This window comes from Opisthocomus hoazin, chromosome 3 (assembly GCF_030867145.1).
Source record: "Opisthocomus hoazin isolate bOpiHoa1 chromosome 3, bOpiHoa1.hap1, whole genome shotgun sequence".
NCBI classification, from domain to species: domain Eukaryota; kingdom Metazoa; phylum Chordata; class Aves; order Opisthocomiformes; family Opisthocomidae; genus Opisthocomus; species Opisthocomus hoazin.
Genome location: NC_134416.1, coordinates 55,296,369 through 55,317,332, shown reverse-complemented (window position 1 = coordinate 55,317,332; position 20,964 = coordinate 55,296,369). Strand labels below are relative to the sequence as shown.

General features: G+C 37.7%; 1 protein-coding gene across 4 annotated transcripts in view; it reads left to right on the top strand.

Annotated features, from left to right (window-relative positions):
• The window catches only part of MIB1 (MIB E3 ubiquitin protein ligase 1), a 104,465-nt gene extending 83,883 nt beyond the window's left edge, over nucleotides 1-20,582 (top strand). For all 4 annotated transcript variants that reach the window (XM_075416343.1, XM_075416342.1, XM_075416341.1 and 1 more), the window contains 6 exons: nucleotides 3,424-3,605; nucleotides 4,879-5,071; nucleotides 6,817-6,895; nucleotides 8,453-8,566; nucleotides 9,722-9,822; nucleotides 14,947-20,582. In XM_075416343.1, the coding sequence (XP_075272458.1) occupies nucleotides 3,424-3,605; nucleotides 4,879-5,071; nucleotides 6,817-6,895; nucleotides 8,453-8,566; nucleotides 9,722-9,822; nucleotides 14,947-15,087 (810 nt within the window). In that variant the 3' untranslated portion in view covers nucleotides 15,088-20,582. The remainder of the gene's footprint in view (nucleotides 1-3,423; nucleotides 3,606-4,878; nucleotides 5,072-6,816; nucleotides 6,896-8,452; nucleotides 8,567-9,721; nucleotides 9,823-14,946) is intronic.
• Nucleotides 20,583-20,964: the final 382 nt, after the last annotated feature.

Sequence of the window (20,964 nt, the reverse complement as noted above, 5' to 3'; positions counted from 1 at the left end):
CTGGAACAGGCTGCCCAGGGAGGTTGTGGAGTCTCCTTCTCTGGAGATATTCAAGACCCGCCTGGACGCGGTCCTGTGCAGCCTGCTGTAGGTGCCCCTGCTTCGGCAGGGGGGTTGGACTAGATGACCCACAGTGGTCCCTTCCAACCCCTACTATTCTGTGATTCTGTGATTCTGTCCTATTGCAACAGGTGCTGCTAAAAAGCCTGTCCCCATCTTCCTCATCAGCCCCCTTTAAGTACTGAGAGGCCACAATCAGGTCTCCCTGGAGCCTTCTCCAGGCTGAACAGCCACCACTCTCTCAGCTGGTCCTCACAGGAGAGGTGCTTCAGCCCTCTGATCGTTTTTGTGGCCTCCTCTGGACCCACTCCAACAGCTCCATGTCCTTCCTGTGCTGAGGGCTCCAGAGCTGGACGCAGGACTCCGGGTGGGGTCTCACCAGAGTGGAGTAAAGTGGGCAGAGTCACCTCCTTTGCCCTACTGGCCACACTGCTTTTGATGCTGCCCACTTGTTTGATGAAACATTGATTTTATTGATATTGTGAAGTCATTTCATAAGTGGAATTATATGGAATGAATACTTTAGCATTGTCTTGTAGTAGTTCCTTCTGAATGTCAGTGTTAAGCTGTTACAATAGCCAAAACAATTTTTTTTCGGGTTTCCTCAGCTGTTTTTTGATAGCCTATTCAAAATGCATGTAGTGAACAATCTCGATAGTATAGAAAGCCCTACAAATTTTAGATAATAATTTGGAAAATATTTCTGTGTTCAGGTGCTATGAGCAGTGAATCTCATTTCTTTAAATAATTTTGAAGTTCTTCATGCAGCACATTGAGATGATTGTAAGGAGAAATTTTTTGAACTGTGGTCCCCACCACGACAAAAAAAGTCTTTTCAGTTGCTTTATTACAGATGCAGTATTCCTTGGTCTAAGGTACTGTTTGTTCTAAATAATCGTATTATTCTCCAGGCTCATTTAGTGTAGCTTATTTTGATATAGGTGTCTTTCAGACCCTTAAAATGCTTGTAAGATTCAAAATTACGCCGCTGCCCAAATCCTAACTTGAACTGAAGAAACTAATGGAAGTCAGTTGGGTGTTTACAGCTTCAAAGACAGCTTAATAGTTACAGTTACTTAGGTGATACTCTCCTAGTTGTGTGGGTTACAGAGTCGTCTTCCTTGCAGGTGGATCGGCTGGGAATGGCTTGTGTTGCTGCGTCTCGGGGCTAGCACCCTCCGGAGAAGGCTTGCTGCAGCCGTGCTAGGCACTAAGACATAATGTTTATTTTTATGCATGGGTTGGGGTTTTTTTTGTTGTTTTTTTCGTTCTGTGTGCCTGAAATATTGCAGACTATCAGGAAAGTGTAATGGGATGCAGTATTGTCGTGGTGTTTTTAAGGCGTACAGCACCAGAGGCATTTTAAGACTCAAGAATTTCTTGAATAAGGTGATGACATCCTTCCAGATGGAGGAGCCGATCTTGGCATAGTGTGTCTCCACACTGAGTGATGCAAACTGTCCTGTTAGGTGTGTTTGATTTTCCTCTTGGAGACACAATAGCTGTTTCAGTTCAGGAACAGATCAGAGCCCATGAGGTGCAAATGTGGATGGTAAGAGAACTCTTATCCCAGCAATGAAGAAAGGACTATAGCAAGTTGTTCAGTGTAGGCACACTTTCAGAAAGTCTGCCCTGCCAACCTGTGAGCAAATAAGCTTTCACTGGACGTTGAGCTACTTTGGCTGGATTACTGATGTGGGCCAAGGTACTTGGACTGAAGCTAGATAAAACTTGTGCTTCACTTCAGCCAATGCGGTAATTGAGGTGCAGAATAACAGACTGAATTTATAAACAAAAATGTTCTGTGACCTGAACACCATAAAACAATTTCTCTCTTACTGGTTTTCCTGGTATGAAGTCTTTGAAGCTGTGCTATTCTTACCTGATCTTAGGGAAGAATGCAGGACCATGAATATCTGTGAGTTCAAGAAGTGACATTTGGGAGTCTCATAGCACCTCAGTAATACTTACTGGTATAAGAACTTGTAACTAGAAGAAAATGTACAGACTGAGGTTTAAAAAAATTGCTTCCCTAGGAAAATGAGTGGCTGTATGATGAGAAGGATAATCTTGCAGTTATCAAGGCAGAGTAAAGACTTCTAATACATACTTCACATGCTGCAAGACGTGGACCCAAACCAAGCCTTTTTCTTCACAAGTGCCCTCTGAGGCATGGGGGAAATAACTAGAGAGGTTCTGAAAACTGTTTTCTTCATAGCTTGGACTTCAAGATATGCAACCTTTAGTAACATGCAGTGACAGGTATCTGGTATTTTAAATTTATTCCTGTACACTGTTGTGTCTAAAATAGCACATGTAGTTCTTTAAATACAAAGTGGTTGTTAATCCAGACAAAATTACTTAATTTTTAGGGGTGATACTTGACACCCAGCTTTTAGAAGACTAGCTGCAGGGATAGATTATACAAACTGAAGGTGGCATAGAAAGTAGTACATCAGTCAAGTTGGGCACTTAAATCAGTTAAAGGGAAAGAGGTGCATACATAATTCTGCCTCTGTCCTAGTGTTGAAGCCTTTATAATTCTGGAGTTCAGCACTTAAAACTCCTTGAATTGGGGCTGTGCCAAAGCTGTCCCTTTGAATATAGTCTAGTGTAGTTTGCTGAGGGATTCTTAAGGCTCCAGAGTGGGTGAATCCTCTCCTTGGCTGGGCCATAGTAGCGAGCCTTCTCTCTTCATTTTTCTAGCTGATGCTGTGAATTGTGTGTAATAGGTACACTAATACAGAAATACAGTAATAGTTGTGAAAGGGTGAAAGAGCACTACGTGATTAGGACATGAGGACAGGTGTGTGAGTTTAAACCCCTCGAGGCTAAGAAGGCAGCTGAAATCAAGTCTTCCTTGGGCAGGTCATTTACTCACTAGACTAAAAGAGTGCATTAATTTCTTTGCCCGGCTATGTTTTCAGTCCAAGTGTGGTGGTGGCAGCAGCAGCATTTTGTCTGAACTCAGCAATTTCAGTATACTTTGAGTGTATTCTGAATATACCCACTAGGACTGTGCCCTTTACAGTGCTTATGTAGATAAGGACAGGCACCTTACAAGTGAGTATAGGTGTGCAGGAGGTTGAATCCTTCAACAGCTGAGCTGTTCCTAGCTGAATTTTAGTTCCTGAAAGGAAAGTTGAGTACAGATGACTCAAAATTAAGCAACCATATGATTGTTTTGATTTTAGTGCTAGAGGTGCTTCCTTGGGCTTATGGATTTATGTATGTTGGGACAGATTAATATGTGTGTTTATGTGCATGTGTGCATGTCAAGTAGTTCTCCTTTAGCCAGAAGCCAGAATATTCCTAACTGTTCAGAGAGTCTCTCAAGTTGCCTACATATTTGTTTTCTTCCAGTTAATAATGGGACTTGGCACTCAGGGAGCAGAGAAGAAGAGTGCAGCATCTATTGCCTGCTTCCTGGCAGCCAACGGAGCTGACCTCAGCATTCGTAATAAGAAGGGGCAGTCTCCTCTCGACCTCTGCCCTGATCCTAGTCTCTGCAAAGCATTGGCTAAATGTCACAAAGAAAAAGTCAGGTTTGTACAGTCATAAAATACGCAGTTTCCAAATCTCTGCTTCCTACAGATTAATCGAAGTGTCTAAAACATTGTGCCTTTATTAGCAATAGTGTTAAAACATGTGTGCTTTTTCTTGACTTTCAATTAATTCTTTATTTTCTATGGTACATTGAAAGCTGTTTACAAATACATTTGTTGAAACTTGCACAAGTCTTACAGGAGGAGGGAGAAGAATGGGAAGTTGGGAACGTGCAGGTGAAGACTGGTAGAACTTCAAACCATGCCAGAAAAGGCTGAAAGAATTAACTAAGCATTGTGACAGGTTGCCCAAGGAGTTTGTGAAATCTCTGTCCATGCAAGTTTTGAAGACTGGAATGGGCAAAGCCCAGTATAACGTGGTGTGAATTCAGTGTTGATGCTGCTTTGAGTGAGTGACCTCCTAAGTACACGTCAACCTGAATGATTGTATGATCCTGTAAAAGGAGAAGGAAGAGCTAGGTCTGATGTCTGAGAAGCACTTCTCTAGGAATTAGAGTTTCAATGAAGTATAGTGTTATGAAGTGCATGCAGTATGAGAAGTTTCAGCTTGCTACTTGTCTTAATTGTGTTCCCACAGTTGGCTTACATGAGTCTCATCCTTAATTCCTGTGTAGAAATCAAAAATGTGCTTTCGAAATGTCATAGAGAATGTTTTTGTTGATGCTGCTCTGGTGTGCAAGATGCTTATTTCTTCAGAGTCTTTCCATCTGTGTGTGTCTGGCCTCGTCCCTGTGGCTGCTTTTCTTCCTCGCCACCTTTTATGGGCTGGTGAGGGCTGTGGGGATGAGGTGGTGCAGTTCTGCGCGCACTCCCTGTGCTGGGCGAGCTGCAGTGTAGGACGGAGATCCGAGGCGCATTCACTGCAGGTGTTTGGGGGTGCTTTTTTACAAGCCTGCCGTTTGCTAAGTGTTGGAAATTTAGTCAAGATTAAGGTGTTAAGTTGTGGAGTTCTGAATCTACAGGGTATATCTCTATTAATAAGTAAACTCGCAGGATGGGAGGAAGGGTTTTTTACATTCACGAGATGCTATTCTAACTTGTGTGGCCTGGTTCTGTACAATGTCTCACCTAAGCATGAGATCTTGCACTCTGATGTCAACTGTACGTTTGGGAAAATGCAGTTAGGATTGCTTTATGATGATACGCCTACACCTGAATGCACAGGAGCGTACAGATAAACAGCCAATTGATGTGTATTTTAAATTAATAATTTTTAGCATTCTTTCAGTTTGACTGCAAGGTTTCTTTGTAGTGGTCAAGTTGGTTCCCGAAGTCCATCTATGATCAACAATGATTCTGAAACCTTAGAAGAATGTATGGTGTGTTCAGATATGAAGAGAGATACTCTATTTGGCCCATGTGGACACATTGCCACATGTTCTCTGTGCTCACCACGGGTGAAAAAATGCCTCATCTGTAAAGAACAAGTTCAGTCTAGGACAAAGGTAAAAACTTCCACAGTTTATTCATTCTCTTTCTGAATTTAATGGAAAAGTAAAAAAAAGAGGTCAAGGAAAAGTGTAGTATATTTTAAATGGTAGTTTGCCTTACAGGTGTCTCAGTGGATATAATTATTTTTGCATCGTAATGGTACCTTGTCCCAACATTGTATGTTGCTCTTTCTGTTTGGCTGTACTCATGTCCTACCTGCCCCTCATACTTTCCCCACCTTGCAATGTGTTTGTTGTTCAGGTCCTCAGAGTTCCTAGTACAGTCATCTGAGGATGGTTTATTTAGATAGATCTGTTTTTTCTCCCCCATGGTAATTTTTTGGCTATGTTAAGATAAATTGCTGCTTTTTCTGAAGTATAATTTCCTTCAGTAATACTCAGTTCTTCTGAGTTCTTTTATTCCTTAGGGCTGCTTGGAAAGATGATTTGCCTGTAAACTGAGTTAGTTAATTTGTGCTTGTTTTTGAAGTTAATAATTGCTTTCGGCTTTCACCTTCTCTTTCTTTGGATTCATGAATTTCGTTGTCCTGTCTTTCTCCTTCAGACTGTCAACCAGTTGTGCCCTGTTTTGTGGACCTAATCCCAATAAGGTCCTCATGTTTTGCAAATGATTGCTTCCAAGTATTTGTGACTATATGGGTGCATCCCCATTGCTTTTCTGTTTGAGTATTCTTTTATTCCCCATAATCATGAGGTTTTGTCCTTCCTTTGCTTTTTGGCTCTTGAAAAATAAAACAAAACAAAACAATCTCATGTTCCACGTGCAGGTTTTCTGATCTGTGGAAAATCCACTCTGTTCTTTTTTTCTTTTTCCAAACAGATTTGACTAGTCTGCTTCTGTGGTATTTTTTTTCTCTGCCTCAGATTGAATGTAGGAAATGTAAATATGAACTTGTACTGTTTTTACTGTTTACTCTCTTATTTTTACTATTTATACCGTTCACTATTCTGCCATGCATATTTTCAAAGGCCAAATGTTAACATAGTGTGAGCTGCTTTTCTCTAAGCTTTCTTTCATAATCAGTGAAAAGGTTCTGCCACGGGGTGATTCAGAGCAGCAAAGTAAGGCTTCTATTTCCACTGGTCTATTTAAAGAAGCTGGTCTGTGGAAATCAGCTTTCCCAGGTGAAGCTAACCTTTGTGGATAACCTTCCTTTGATTTCTTCTGCTAAATTAGATTGAAGGAGTGAAATACCGGTTCTATACATCTCTTATACTCCTAGATAAAAACTTACGGTAGCATCTGCAAGGTTAAGAAATGAATGAACCTGGACAACAGTTCTGTGAACTGGAAGAGGTAGTCCAGGCCAGTATGAATGGAGTGGTATGTGGTGTCTATGGTCACACTGTATATACAGTTCATCACATTAAAGGGCTTGAGAAACCCTAACCCAGAATATTGAAAGAGATTACTATAAAAGTCTCTTGTAAGTGAATCTAAGTATATATGGTGGAACAAAGAAGGAGAAAAGAATAAATAAAAAGAGCATATACTGTCTTGGGTGCTTTTCTGTGCCTGTGAGTGTACTGAACATATAAATATTGCCGGCGAATATCTATTCTTAGAAGTCAATGTAATAACTCATTTAAATTGCATTTTGGGGTGCTGAATTACTTAAAATAGCACTAGGTGGAGCTTCTTAAAGTCCACATGCCTTGCCAAAGAGAGTGTAAAAGCAAATTAATGTAGAGAGCACAAGATAAACTTTTCTCATATGGGTGTTTATTGTTCTTTACAGATTGAAGAATGTGTAGTGTGTTCAGACAAAAAGGCAGCAGTGCTTTTCCAGCCTTGTGGTCATATGTGTGCTTGTGAGAGTAAGTAGACTTGACAGAAAGTTCTTTCTGAAATAATGTTGAAACAGAAGATTTTTAGATTGCTAAAAGCTGATTGGTAATTGGACTTCAAGTCCAATTTACTTGATAGTCTGGTGTGTTGACATTATTTTGTATGTTGGTAATGAATTAATTGGAGGACAAACTGGAAATGTTCAAAAGTTCAGAAAGCAAGTGCTCTTCCATCTGAATTATTGAATTGTGAATAGGCTTGCTCAGGTTGTAGAAGCCTGCTGTATATCATTAGAACTTCTGAAGTAATTAAAATTACTTTTATTGTTGCTTTGCAGCTTTTTTGGTGCATTCAGATGTGCACATGTTGTTTTAAAAGAATATTGTAAATAAATATCTAATATGTTTCATTACTGATCTGTGGATTTGCACAAAGGCTGTATTTTTCCCTAAAAGACACATCGTATATCTTTTCAAAGAGCACCAGTTACAGTTGACTATGATTTACCTCGTGTAGCGAAAAAAGATGTAGGAGATCTCCAGATCTTGTTTGTTTGTTTTGAGAATATGTGGATGAGAATGCAGCTATCACCTTGTCACCAGACTTTTCAGGGCTTTGTTGAAGGGTCATTTGCCTAGAGAAGAGCAGTCCTTGTTGCTGAGTATCAAGAGGGAAGGTAGTAATTTCCATGAGTAACCTGGTCTCACTAAAGACGACTGGTTTCTTCCTCTGTTGTGGCAGAGAGACCTGGCATTGAATCATTGGCTTTTCAGTTATCTTGATCTGGCCTCTTTCACTGTCTGCAGTTGAAAGATGATGAGAGAAGTTTTTTTGATTAGTTTCCCAGGAAGAGGACAGCAAGAAGATTGATTCCTGTGGTGAAGGATTTCAACAGCGAAATGCACACCACCGAGTCTAAGCTGTAACAAGGACTGCAAAAGGTTTAACAGATGTAGGTGATTTCTTTCCAGATTATTTTCTGGACATCTTGTTAAAGCAGGATGAGAGAGAGTCTTCAACTTTGTGTGGTTTATAGGACCCACTCTATTGATTTGCTGTAACCTTCAGCATGTATGAGGCATAATCGTTTGCCTGTTGTAGAAGAATTACAATCTCCTTTCTAGGGTTATATCAAAAGATACAGGTTTTTTCTTCTAAGGGTAAGGACCCAGAACTGTTTGCCCCTGGAGTATTAGGACGGTAAGTGAGATCCTTTGTTCTAAAGGAAAAAGCAGGTAGTCAAGACATTCTTGGAAGCTCTGGTCTCAAATGTGTGTGATTCTACTGTTTTAACTTATGTAATTCTTCTGGAATAGACATCTATCTGGAGAAAGAGGAACCTCCTTGCTTGAAATATGTTAAAAGAATATAAACAGAATAGGCTTACTTTGAATCCCAAACAAGATATTGTTTATACGTGTTATTTGCAGAAAGCGATGTGAAGATGAACACAGGTAGTTAGTTGTATTACAAGCACCTGCTATGGCATTGCTGTATTGTTACTGTGAATAAACAAGCTCACGGACAGGAAGGAACAAAAATGAAATAGCGGGATTCAGAGTTGATTCATGTCTCTGTCCTCTCAGATTGTGCAAGCTTGATGAAGAAATGTGTACAGTGTCGGGCAGTGGTTGAGCGAAGAGTGCCTTTCATAATGTGCTGCGGAGGGAAAGGTACAGAAGATACCACTGATGATATTTGTGAGTGACTCCAAAACCATACTCTTCCACATTCCCCCACCAACTTCTTATTCTCATGTTTTTAAATGACCTACATATTTCCTCTCCTTTTTAAAGAAAAATTTAATAAAAACAGTCTTAAGCCAGGTATCCATTTGCTGTTTGCACTGCTTTCTACATTTGTAGCAGGAGATGCAGCGGTAACACCAGTCATTACACTAAAGCATTGCTTCCAGCATCCAGAGTAGAAGCTGAAACATACATGGCTTCTTGGCCACCTATTTATGTCCTGTGAAGCAAAAGCTGCAGATTGTCTGCAGTTGTTCGAATGAGCAAAAAAGTGTAGTTTTTTTTACTGCTGGAACCCTGACTGATAATGGCGTGTTAAATATTTTGCATCTAGGTACAAGCAACTTTCATGGCAGATTGTTCAGTTTTACATCTCCTGCTTTAACTAGTTTTTAAACTTCTTTAGAGTTCTCTGGATAATTTCTATGAACTATTTCTGTTTACACTGTGTGTGTATGTGTGGTATGCAGTGTTTGAATTGAGTTTATGTGAACTGGAATATTAGGTTGTTCTCATCATACTGTTCCGAAATAGATTAATATAAGAATAATACTTAAAAATCAGATTTTTAATACTTACACTGAAAATGTAAAATTTGGCATTTGAAGTACTTCTCACTTTTTCTGTTTCTTGTAGTAACATTGTTTCCTGTATCGGTCAAATACAGGAGTATTAATCTGAGCTTGTTAAATTTTGAACAAACTACTTCCAAGATGATAGTGCAGTTTTGAACACCAGTTATAATTTGCTGTGTAGATAAAAAGTCTTTTCAGTGCGAAAGGATTTGGCTTTATTTTTTACACATTCAAAAAAATTTGCTGCAGGAACTTCACTGATTAATAAGAACTCTGAGACCATTAAGGGGCTACAGGCATTTTGAACATAATTATTGAGGAAATATTTGCCAAAGAAGCATTGCCACTAAACTTGAAGTTCTTTGAGTTGAGCTTCAGTGATGTCGTAGCGAACTTAATTAGATTATCAAATATGTTTGGCTAACATTATTTCAGATAATTGAAAAATTACAGTTAGTATGCTGGAAATAACTTATTCCTGTTTCATTAGATTGATGAATAATCACATATCTTTATTTTCTCTAAATTACAGCAAGTGGAAACATTCCAGTTTTGCAGAAAGACAAAGACAACACCAACGTCAATGCAGATGTACAGAAGCTGCAGCAACAGTTACAAGACATCAAGGAACAGGTAAAAGTGCTGGACAAAAATTTCGTGGACTACTAAAATGATTGAAAAAGCCAAGGCATTTTCTGTTGTTTAAAACAAAATGACATGTTGAAGTGCTTCAGTTCTTATATTTTAGTTAAATAACTAGTAGTTTTTGTGTGAAGTGGCTTGTATCTTTTCTATGTACAGGTTTAAAAAAAAAAAATCAAGTGGCCATGTTTAGAGCATCTGTGTTGGTGTGACTAAAAAAGCATGCTTTGCCCAGTCAATATGTTCTCTGCCTGTTTAGGTGACCTGAGTGCATAGGTACAGCAGAAGCTGTTTTCACAGAACAGTGATGAAAGTAGATATTCTTCACTATTCTATATCTGCCTGAATATTTACTTGTCTGTTCATGAATTGCCTTTGAACAGTGGCTGGTAGTTACCTGTTGTAAGAAGGCTACAGTTTATGTACTCTTCCAAAAATTGTGTAGTTGCAGAATTAAAACCTTTGAAAGTACTGTACATGTGATTTGAATATTTGGAATGTAAATGATAAGATTTGTCTTCTATAATTATGCGTAGCGTTTGCAGCAGTAAAGGACCTGGGGTATCTGACTATTGTATGAACTTACTCAGAAACCTCGATAATGTGATTTTGGGCTTCCCTATGTATAACACCACTGAAACAAACTTTTCATGGCTACAGGAAACAGCGAGGCATTCTTGGTGTATTACTTAACCTTTTCCTCTTGTAGGCTTACAGCAGTCAGTAATACTTCAGTGATGGCAGCATCACATCTAGTCCTGGTAGTTGTTGCTCTTGGCTCTTCATGTGTGTGAAAACTAAGACTAAAGTGTTTAGATCACCAGTTTTAGAGCCTGTATCTCTAAATGCCTGAAATTTGGGAGCTGATACGCTGTCAGGTTTTAACCTCAGTGGCATGTCTGTGAAGAGTTGTTCCTGTCTTATGGAGACCTGGCCAACATCCCAGTAACAGAAATTCAAATATCCAATTCAAAACAGATCCTTTGTAGTTTTCTTCTGTAAAAGAACATACAGACTAAAAATTGTCATTTGAAAAATACGTATCTGTCTTGATGGTAACATCTGGAGTTTCTAGATATCTCTGAGGTGTTACATCTACTGTTTAGCTTCTGTTTAGTTTTGGACATTGGATGAAAAGAATAAGGTTACTGCTTGGACATTTAAAATTATATATAGAATAACAGAATCACAGAATAGTTTTGGCTGGAAGGGACCTTTAGAGATCATCTAGCCCAACCCTGCTGCAGTGAGCAGGGACATGTCCAACCAGACCAGATTGCTCAGAGCCCTGTCCAACCTGGCCTTGAACATTTCCAGGGATGGGGCATCGACCACCTCTCTGGGCAACCTGTGCCATTGGTTCCCCACCCTTGTAAAAATTTTGTCCTTATGCAAAACATGCAGGTGGATGCTTCAATGCAAGTGATCCGTTTTCTTCAGATGTATTTTTTTCTATTCTGGCTACTTTTATTTTAGGAGTTTATAAAAGACTGGAGTTCTTTTTGGGTATACTAGTACTTTTGTGTATAGGAACGTGAAAGGAAATCTACTTTATGTTACCATTTGTCTTCTTGATTAGGTGCGATCTCGTTTTTTTCAGTTTTCCTAAGGTGCTCTTTAAACAATTTTGTCTCACCTTTGGGATTTGCTAGCCAGAAGCTTGCTGATATCAGAAAGTTATGCTGTCTTGGAGAGGGATAATAATTACTTTATAGATGTCATTTTCTACTTGTATTTTCTGGTTTTCATATTTGCAGTAGTAAGAAGGGTCTAATACCAGAGTGCTTTTGGGAATTCAAGTACACTCTTTTGCTTTGAAATGTGCTTTTGTCCAATAATTTATTTTAAATCAGTATAAAACTGAAGATTGTACAATGCCTCTGACTAGAATCAGGTGGTTCTGGTCGTTCTTGCCTGCATCTTGGCTTGAGAGTCTTTCACATTTTCCTTAAGTGTCTTTTCTGCTTAGTCTTGTGACAGGACAAGTTGTGTATCATACTTGTGAGTAGCAACTTGGATTTGATTAAAATTAGTCATCTGATTTTTTCAATTTGTCCTTGAAATGATGCACCGCATTTCACAATAATTATGTATTCTTTTGAATTGTACTTTAACAGTTCGGTCTTCATGTTACATTGATATTTTTGTACTTAAAAATAATTTGTTCTCTTTCAGCAGGTATAATCCTATGTTTCAACTCATACCTTCAATGATAATCTAATATGTTAGTGCAGCAAGCTTTTAAAACCATTTCTGGTGCCAAGCAGAAGTGATGCTGATGTCAACAGAATCTCCCACATCTGATGACCACACCATTCTTCAGGGATTCCCTGAATGTGAACCCATTTGACTGTAATTGCAATACCTTCACTCCATTTCATACATAATCACCATCATCTGTCTAATATCTTACGTATGTTCCTTCACCATACTTACATCACTTTTTCCTTAAAAATAAATTTATTTTGTCACGGTGCACCTGTATACTGTTGGAAAAAAATATTTTTAGCAATGAGGAATTGATATTTCAAGCAGTTTCAAACACCTCGTTTGAATTGCAAACCCAGTTATACTTAAAGGTACGATGAGCACATTTTCAGACTACTTTTACTTATCCAAAGAAAGAATTCTCACATAGAACAGGTATAGTGCCTTTTTATACCATTTGTTTTCTTTCAAAAGACAGAGTGAAATGATTCATGCAGATAAAAAAAAAAAAAGTGATTTCACACAGAAAACATTCTAACAAACTAATAGTACAGTAGAAACAGATACTGCTTATTTCCTGCAGCTGTGACAGAAATTGGGTATAAGGCATGCAACTTTCTTCCACTGTAAAAGTGCATATAAGCTGGTGTTTAAGTAATGAACACTCCTTGAAAGTTGGCTGAAACTCAGATATTTGGGCTTGTATCCCACTGGGAAACTGCTGAACTGATCAAGAGAAGTCCTGTCAGACTAGAAGTGCATAGCAAACAGGAAGATTGGTTGTTCCTGCCAGCTGAATTCTCCTACTGTGTGAAGTAACTTAAAGTAGTATCATATTAAGACATACAACAGCTAATGTATTTTAAATACTCTGCAGTTGTTCTAAGCAGGAGAAATTGGGCAATTAGTTGCATGCAATTGCAGATAAGGTCTGTAAAATGAAAATGTTAAGATTTCTGTGCTTCACTGGATGAAATAATCAAAAGTAATGGTGTTCGAACAGATTTTATTTTTTGATTATTTCTGAGTCCCTTGATGGATGTTTTCATTTTCAGATGATGGTGTGGCATTTGGAGAGAAGCAGACCCTTGTAACTTCAGTAATTCTGACATTATATTTAGGCACAAAAGCAAATAATTGAGCTAAAAACATAGAATAAAGGCCAGAAGTTTTTTTTTGTTCAAAGTTAAGATTCGGGTTTGCTTTGTCAGTCCTTTGTCAAAGGACATCACGTCAGTACTATCAGGTTACAGACATTTGCCTCAGGACAGCTATATATTAATTGGAAATAGGTGTTCCATTGATATTTGAAGACTGTATGTTATTTGAGGGAGAATGCTATAATTGCCCCGTTGGGATGTGTAGGTGATGGCTTGGTGCAAATGGAAAAATAATCAGGACTGAGTGACGGATAGTTGGTCTTTTGCAGATTTTTGGTTTGAGAGTGTTTTACAGTGCTGTGGAAATTCTGACAAAGCTGGAGCACAGCAGTTTTGAAAATAGTGAAGGGCTTTTTTAAAACATAAATTGACATAAGATTTTACTTGCAAGTTTTACATTTCTGCTAGCCCATTATACTGGTATACAAATAGGCATTTGGCCAGATTCCATAGCAATTTAAACTCTTTATAAGCAGATCGATGGCAAATTGTCTTCAACTAAGCTACCTACCATAGGAAGTAATATCTTTTGATTCCATAGAAAGTATACTTTAAGATTATGCTGAGTAGGGTTCCTGCTATAGATTGTCTCATGAGAAGAATGAACTGAAGTAACCCCCAAATAATGAGTGTGGAAACAAGTCACAGGTGCAAGGTAGTGATAAAATGAATTTGCATTTGAAATATGAGCCCTGTCAGTATTTCATGTTATGAGATCAACATTTGTAAGTGTTAGGTATGTGTAGTGTGTCTCAGATCTGAGGACATCATATATTTGATTTGTTGGACTAAAGAATGGTCTTAACAATTGTCATCTATTACAACATCTTTTCATTTACTAACATTTGATAAACTGTTATGAATGAAATCCTTATGTGGCTGCAGTATATTTATGGTGAAGGAACATGCCTTACCAAAACTTCAGTTTCTGAATGTGAAAAAAGTTGAAGGACATTGTTCCTTAGTGGCTTGGTACAAAATGAACTTTGCTGTTGAAGAACTTCAGGAGATCTTTTTTGGGCATTGGCTGTCACTTTAACCTTCAGCAATTAAAACTGATTTTAAAAGTTTGCTGTGCTACTGTTACAAGTGAAGGTCACAGACGCATTAAATTGCTCTTCCATCTGAAACCTGACATGTTGTTTTGGTTGAAAATCTAGATAACTTCCATGAACAAAGGCTGGAATTACCAGTATTGAATCTTTACATATAATATTGATTATGCAGCATTTTTGTTACTGCTGCATGTCTTCAGTGCTTGGTGTTTAAAGGTGAGTATATGAATAGCTAGGTAGCCTGAGAAGAAATTAGTAAATCATTACCTGAGCGTTGCACACACAGAGCTGTTTGTGTTGTGTTTATTCCCTGGAAGATTACAAGACGTACAGGGGAATGCTGCTGAAGGATGCTTTAGTGTTGCAAACTTAGGTAATGATATTGAAAATGTGATGTTAACCTACTACTAGATTGCCTCACTGAAAGGAATCATATCTGGAAAAAAACTGCATAGTTTGTGTGTCATGATGGGGTAGGAAAAACCCAAATATTAGAAGTCAACGTGAAGTAAAAATGTTATTTAAAAAAAAAATACTTAGTTTTCAGGTTAGTGGCTGTGTTATGCTGTGGCAGTGATCTGCTATGCTTAGGATGGCATATTTATTGTTAAATTTCAATAATTTAGATATTGCATACTTGATACTGTGTCACTACTGCTGTTGACTATGTAACCTGTCAAAATCTTTTACAGACTATGTGTCCTGTCTGTTTGGACCGACTGAAGAATATGATTTTTCTCTGTGGCCATGGAACGTGTCAACTTTGTGGAGATCGAATGAGTGAATGCCCGATATGCCGCAAAGCAATTGAACGAAGGATCCTTTTGTATTGAGTAGTGGAACCCCTGTCTTTTAGTAGTTTGTGAAATAGCAAGGATGCTTTGAGTATTTAAATCACTAAGTATGAAAGGCAGTCAAGGGTTCTAATGAAAACATTTCTAATACTGTAGCACCGGTTCATTACACGGTAATTGTTTAAAGACTGTGAACACACCAAATAAGAGAACAGTATTTGAACAGTCAGCTTTTAGCTTTACTCTTAAAAAAACACCGAAGTCTGAAGCTAATTTAAAGCAGTCTAAGCAGTCTTTTTTTTTTTTTTGCATTTTCTTTCTGTCATCTTCTTCCCCTTAAAGTTTAAAGGGACAATCTTATTTTGGTTTCATTCATGTTTTTTAATCTATGTATCAGGTGTCCAGTGATGTAAGGGGTTTTTTTTATATTATCAGTTAATATAAAATATAAATATTTTGGATTTTTTTTGTTTATGCTTTTCTGGAGAATGTTGAAATTTCCTGTGACAGTTATGATTCGCTATAATTTCTGCCTTAAAAGGTACAATAATTCAAAATCAATACAAAGTGTATACAAAGTAGTAATAAATACACTATTCCCATAAGGTCAGGCTTCAAAATATGATGTTAAGGTAATTCTAACTTTGTAACACCCTTTGTTGCTGGGAAGGAAACAGTAATAAGACAAAGCCTAGTTTAGAAACATTATGTTCCCAAAACTGCACTTTAGTGTAACAGGTTCAAGCTAACTTAAATAGTGGATTTCTTAATTCTGCCAGGCACTTAATTTTGTATGGAATTGCTTTTAACTTGGAAAGGAAAACATTCAAGCAATGGGTCATCCATTTGAGATGAATGAATTTGGTCAGTTGTGGAGGAACATATATATATACATATGTATATGTGGGGCTATGTTAGAATTCTGGGTATACAAATTAGGAAAAAATAGCAATTTTTGCAAGATTTCCTCTCTTAAATTAATTTTGTTGTCTCCAGGCAAACAGTGTCAACAGCAAAAGGGAAGATTTAATATTGCTTATTCATCTAAGTTGAGTGTTAACAACCAGAACTTACCTGTGAACATTACTGGGTAATACTGCAAATGAAGATATTGCTGACAGAGCAGTGAATTTTGTGAGCCATGCCTAGGTGAGTTGAAGTTGGCTGAAGGAGTTAGCTGTCACTGAAGGAGCAGAGGTGTTTCTGACTGCGAAAAAGCTACTTGTCAGGAACTGCAAACTATTAACAATTTGATAACAAGTACATCCTTCTGTCTTTTTGGATGGAAGAAAGCGTGCTGATTTAAGGATCTCTTGTAGCTAAAAGGAATATGTGCTTACTCCTAAGTGATTCGGCAACTCTCTGAGTGCATGGTTTATGTAGCCCTTTGCCATTGTGCAGACTTCGTTTGGATGTGCTCTTGCAGAACAATAAAGAAATTCATGCTGGAGTCACTTAGATGCCTTGCTTGCCGCTAAGATTAATTTCTCATTTAATTCTCATTGCATGTCAAAAAAGTGGAAAAAGAGATAGTTCAGGGGAAGATCCAAGGAAGGATAAAGGCATAAAATTATCTCTTCAGATAAATCAATCTAGACTGGTGATATACCTGAATTGTGCAAACATTGGCAAAAGTCTCAGAAGAATGTTACTAGTAAGCCGTGAAGATAGTTGATCTTTTAACCTGTGAGGTTTAAACACTGAGTAGAGTTTTCTAGGAAACAACTACAGTGTTACATTGGAAAAATATATGTAGAGTGGCTTTTAACATGGCGAAGTGATGTAATACACATCCTTTCTATAGCCATCTTTAATCCTGATCCGGAATTGGCAGATGTTCATCATTCTTTTCAGTAATTTTTCATTGGACACAATCTTAATCTGGAGTCAATATGGTAGTCTGTTTTAATTTGTGTACTAGTAGTCATTTGTTCTCGAATGATCTGTATATCTGTCTTCTTGACCAAATGAAATAGCCCTCCCGTTTCTTGCTTCTTGGGTCCCTATTCTAAAATACCAAAATTTCAAAGAACTTTGGAAGGTTTTTGATATAAGGCTTTTTTTTCAGTTCAGCATTTACTCCATCTCCACCTAAGCTCTCGGTGCACCTGAGTGTTCACTGCAATTTCCATTTGGCCAATATGCATGTCACTTAGTCTGATTTTTTTTTTTTTTTTTTTGTAGTGTGTTTGACAGCTGAGCTTTCTATAGTAGGCTTCAGTTTCCTGTCAGTCTTCGTCTAAAAATAATTTATAATAGGATGTGCCGTTTGACAATCCATTCTGAGTTTTAGCCTGTAATGCATCAGGTTTCCTCTGGCTCTGGTAGACATGTTTTGAATGTTGTGTCCTATTTATTCTTCAGGGGGACCTCTATAAACTATTGTCAGCACAAAGGCAGGGTGGATTTCTTCTTGGTAATGCAGCTCAAAACTGAAACTTCAATGTAGTAGTTGGCATTTTCCTAATTCTTTTTCACTGGAACAAGCCAGAATTACTTGAAAGTATTCCGGCTTAGCATCAGTTGAATAATTCAGCTGAGTAAGAACTGATCTGAAGCATCCTGGGAGGGCAACTGGAGTTGAATGTTAAATACTCCTTGTCTGCAGGGGGCACATAATTGTTGCATAGATAGGTAAGTGCTCTGTTAGGCTTGTACTTTTTGACAGAGCAGCTGTAAGAACACTCAATACTTGGATGCCAGCACAGTCCTATGGAAATAGAGACAATGATTGAAGGCATCGCTATAGGAGCAGCTGCAGTCTTCTATACAGTAGTCACATCAGATGTATGTGACTGCTTACAAGTTTGTGGTTGAACTCATTCGGCAATGTTGTGTGCCAATTCAAATTAAAGTATGTCAGCTCAGTGCTATCACGGTGCCACGAGAAACGGCTGAATTAGAAAAACTAGGAAAGCTAACCAATGCGCTTGAATTATTAACATGGGCTGCATATTAACAGGTGAAAGAGCTGTATCTTGTATTGGGAAGGCTACATGGTGTTTGCCTTTCAAAAAACTTCAATGAGGAAAAAAGTTTGCAAATCCAGGGTCATTTATGGAAATAGATACTTAGATTCAGACACTGTTTCTAGATTCTGATGGAGAAGGTGAACTGGTGTTGTTGAGGAAGCTAGGAAGTTCATTCACAGAGTTTAGTCTGGTATCATCCATGCAACATGTACAGAGTGCAAATACTTAATTGGATAACACTTAAATAGTTGAAGCATGAAAAACAGAAGCTCAGTTGGAGACCAAAGGGGATCATAACATGTAGGAGAATTGAGGATATGTCATTGTGCCTCCGTCTTCAACAGAAGATGAAAGTGTAAATCTCATTATCGTCACTGTTACTAGGGAGCAAAGTGAAAATGAGACAAAAATCAGTAAGGAATTTATCTCTAATATGCTGTAAAATTGTAAAATGTGAGAGTTGCAAGCTTTGTTTATTATGATTATCCCCCAGTATTTAATAGCAGTTTTGAAATTAAATTGAATTAAATACGTGTTTGTTTCTGAAACAAGCAAGAAGGCACCTAATAATATATATTGTTCAGATGTGAGGTATGCTCAGATGTTTAAGTAAAGTACTTTTCACTTTTTCCATTTAAAATACATAAACAGTCGCATCAGTACACAATGATTTAAAGACAACCTAGGAGGCTAACAGAATATGCTAAAAAGTTGTAGCTTGTTAACTTCTTTATAACTGTATTTGACTTTTTCCCCCCAGACCTAATGTCTGTCACTTGCTACATCCCCAGCTCATGTGGCACTTCGCAAAATTTGGGGTATTACCTGTTTTTCCATTTGTTGAAATACTGTGTACTTGTATTTTGGGATTTGGAGGAATCTGTTTTTGCTGGAGTGGATACTGAAAGTTACAATGGCAAGAGGATAAACAAGTTACTTTGTAAATGGGAAAGATTGATTAGGAGGTGGTGTGCTTGACTTGGTCTGGGTGAGGATATAGCAGATTTGCACAAGTACTTGTGCCTTGTTAGCATAGTCTTAAAATCGATATTTTAGCTTCTTTTAAAGATGTGAAATGGTCTTTTAAAAATAATCTAAGTACTTATTGTGTGGATATTTTCTAGAGTGAAGTTTTATGTATGCCTAATTATTTTAGCAGTATTAATTCCAGTTTGTGTAAACACTAAGTTGTTTGAAGAAGCTGCTTTGAGCTAGCAGTCTAAGCTTCCTCTACACAATTAAATATCAGAAACTTAATTTTACTCTTCCAGTAGCAGCTGATGAACCGAGGAGCCTATCCTTTTCTTTGTGCTGCATGGGTCAAGTTTTCACTTAAAAAAACCCCAACAACACTACAGCCTAACTTTTAGCAGTGCTACCTCCTTTCTGTCAAAGTACTGAATTATTCTGTAGTTGTTCTTTGTCTTTGGGAAGGGATGGGGAACACATCAGGTTTGTTTTGCTTCATCAGTTTTGATGTCTGAACACATCGTGGAGGTTTTTTACTGACTGTATAAATTACATACAATGGAAGTCTGTGATTTGCCGCAATGTACATTGCATATCATTCTTGCGTAAGTTGCTGGAATTCATACTATTGTCTTTTTATGCATTTCATAACTTGTTTGTGTTGACAAAGCAAAACTGTTATCCACAGAAGTTTTAGCATGTGCCGTTTTTATAGCTAAGCCTGTGGTAAATATGAAAGTTCTGACTCAGGGCTTTTTAACAACTTAAACATGTTCACAATGTTCTTCAGTGCATCTTGGAGAATAGTAGAGATTTAATGACTGTACAGTGCCTTGATGGGAATGGGCAGCAGCCATAGAGTCCTTACAGAATGAAAGTATCTTTTGAATCCAGTTAATGAGTTGATGTTAATATAATTGTAATACCCCTGCCGTGGATTTATAAACTTGTATATACTTTCTGTAAAGGAAAACCGGCAAATTTAGGTATTGTTAAGCTTTCTGAAAGTTGTTTGATTGTTGCACCAGTCATGGGGGTCTGAAGGGCATAGTATTCAAATTTACAGAAGACACATTTGTGGCAAAGACAGCTGATAAAATGTTCTATATGTGACATTTTTAGTGTGAGGGGAGAGGTCATTGTAAGAACAAATGTAAGAATACCTGCTTTACTGTGGCCCGGTAAATCTTTTATAAGAGAGAGAGAAATAATCGACAACAAATCTGTATGTTTGCGTGCCATTTCATACCTACAAAAATTGAAGTCTCATTGTGCACTTCTAGGAAATACTTTTTTTTTGTCCCAAGCTTAGTGTCTTTATGTATGCAAAACCTATTCACGTTAGAAAACAGGTTTTACTGAACCACAGGAACATTTTTGCTTTTGTTAAAACCAACTTTGTGTTTTCAGTAAATTGTAGATTTTGACATGCCTGTTTATTGGAGAAATTTAAGGTTGTCTGTGTGAATGTAGTGGATTTCTGTATGCAGATAGCATTATACTATTGCTTTCATTAAAACTGCTTAGCAAGGTCTAAGCTTTTCAGAGGAAATGCTAATGTACTGTATGGTTAATAAAACTTGTTATATAAGATGTATACTGACTTTTTCAAAGCTTTGATTTAAAAGTGTAATTGGGCTGAATTAACACTGATTTTTTGTGCACACATCGTTGGGAAGGGAGTTGTGCCTCATTTGACTTCCTCCTCCTCAGTTGTGATGATGTTAGATGTCACCACAGAATTAGAAAATTGTATACCTGAACAAATGTTTGGCAACTCCATTAATTGTTGACATACAGTGTTTAAAAGCGCACCAGACTTTATTTATTGAAAAAGTTTGCGATCCAGACTTCAAAATTGTGGTTCCTTATGATGTATCCCTGAAGAGTGAGTTTGTAGCAACATCAGAAATGCTATGTGCCTTTGAATCTCCCAGATACTCAAATACTGTTTAAGTGGCACAGTAGAAGTATG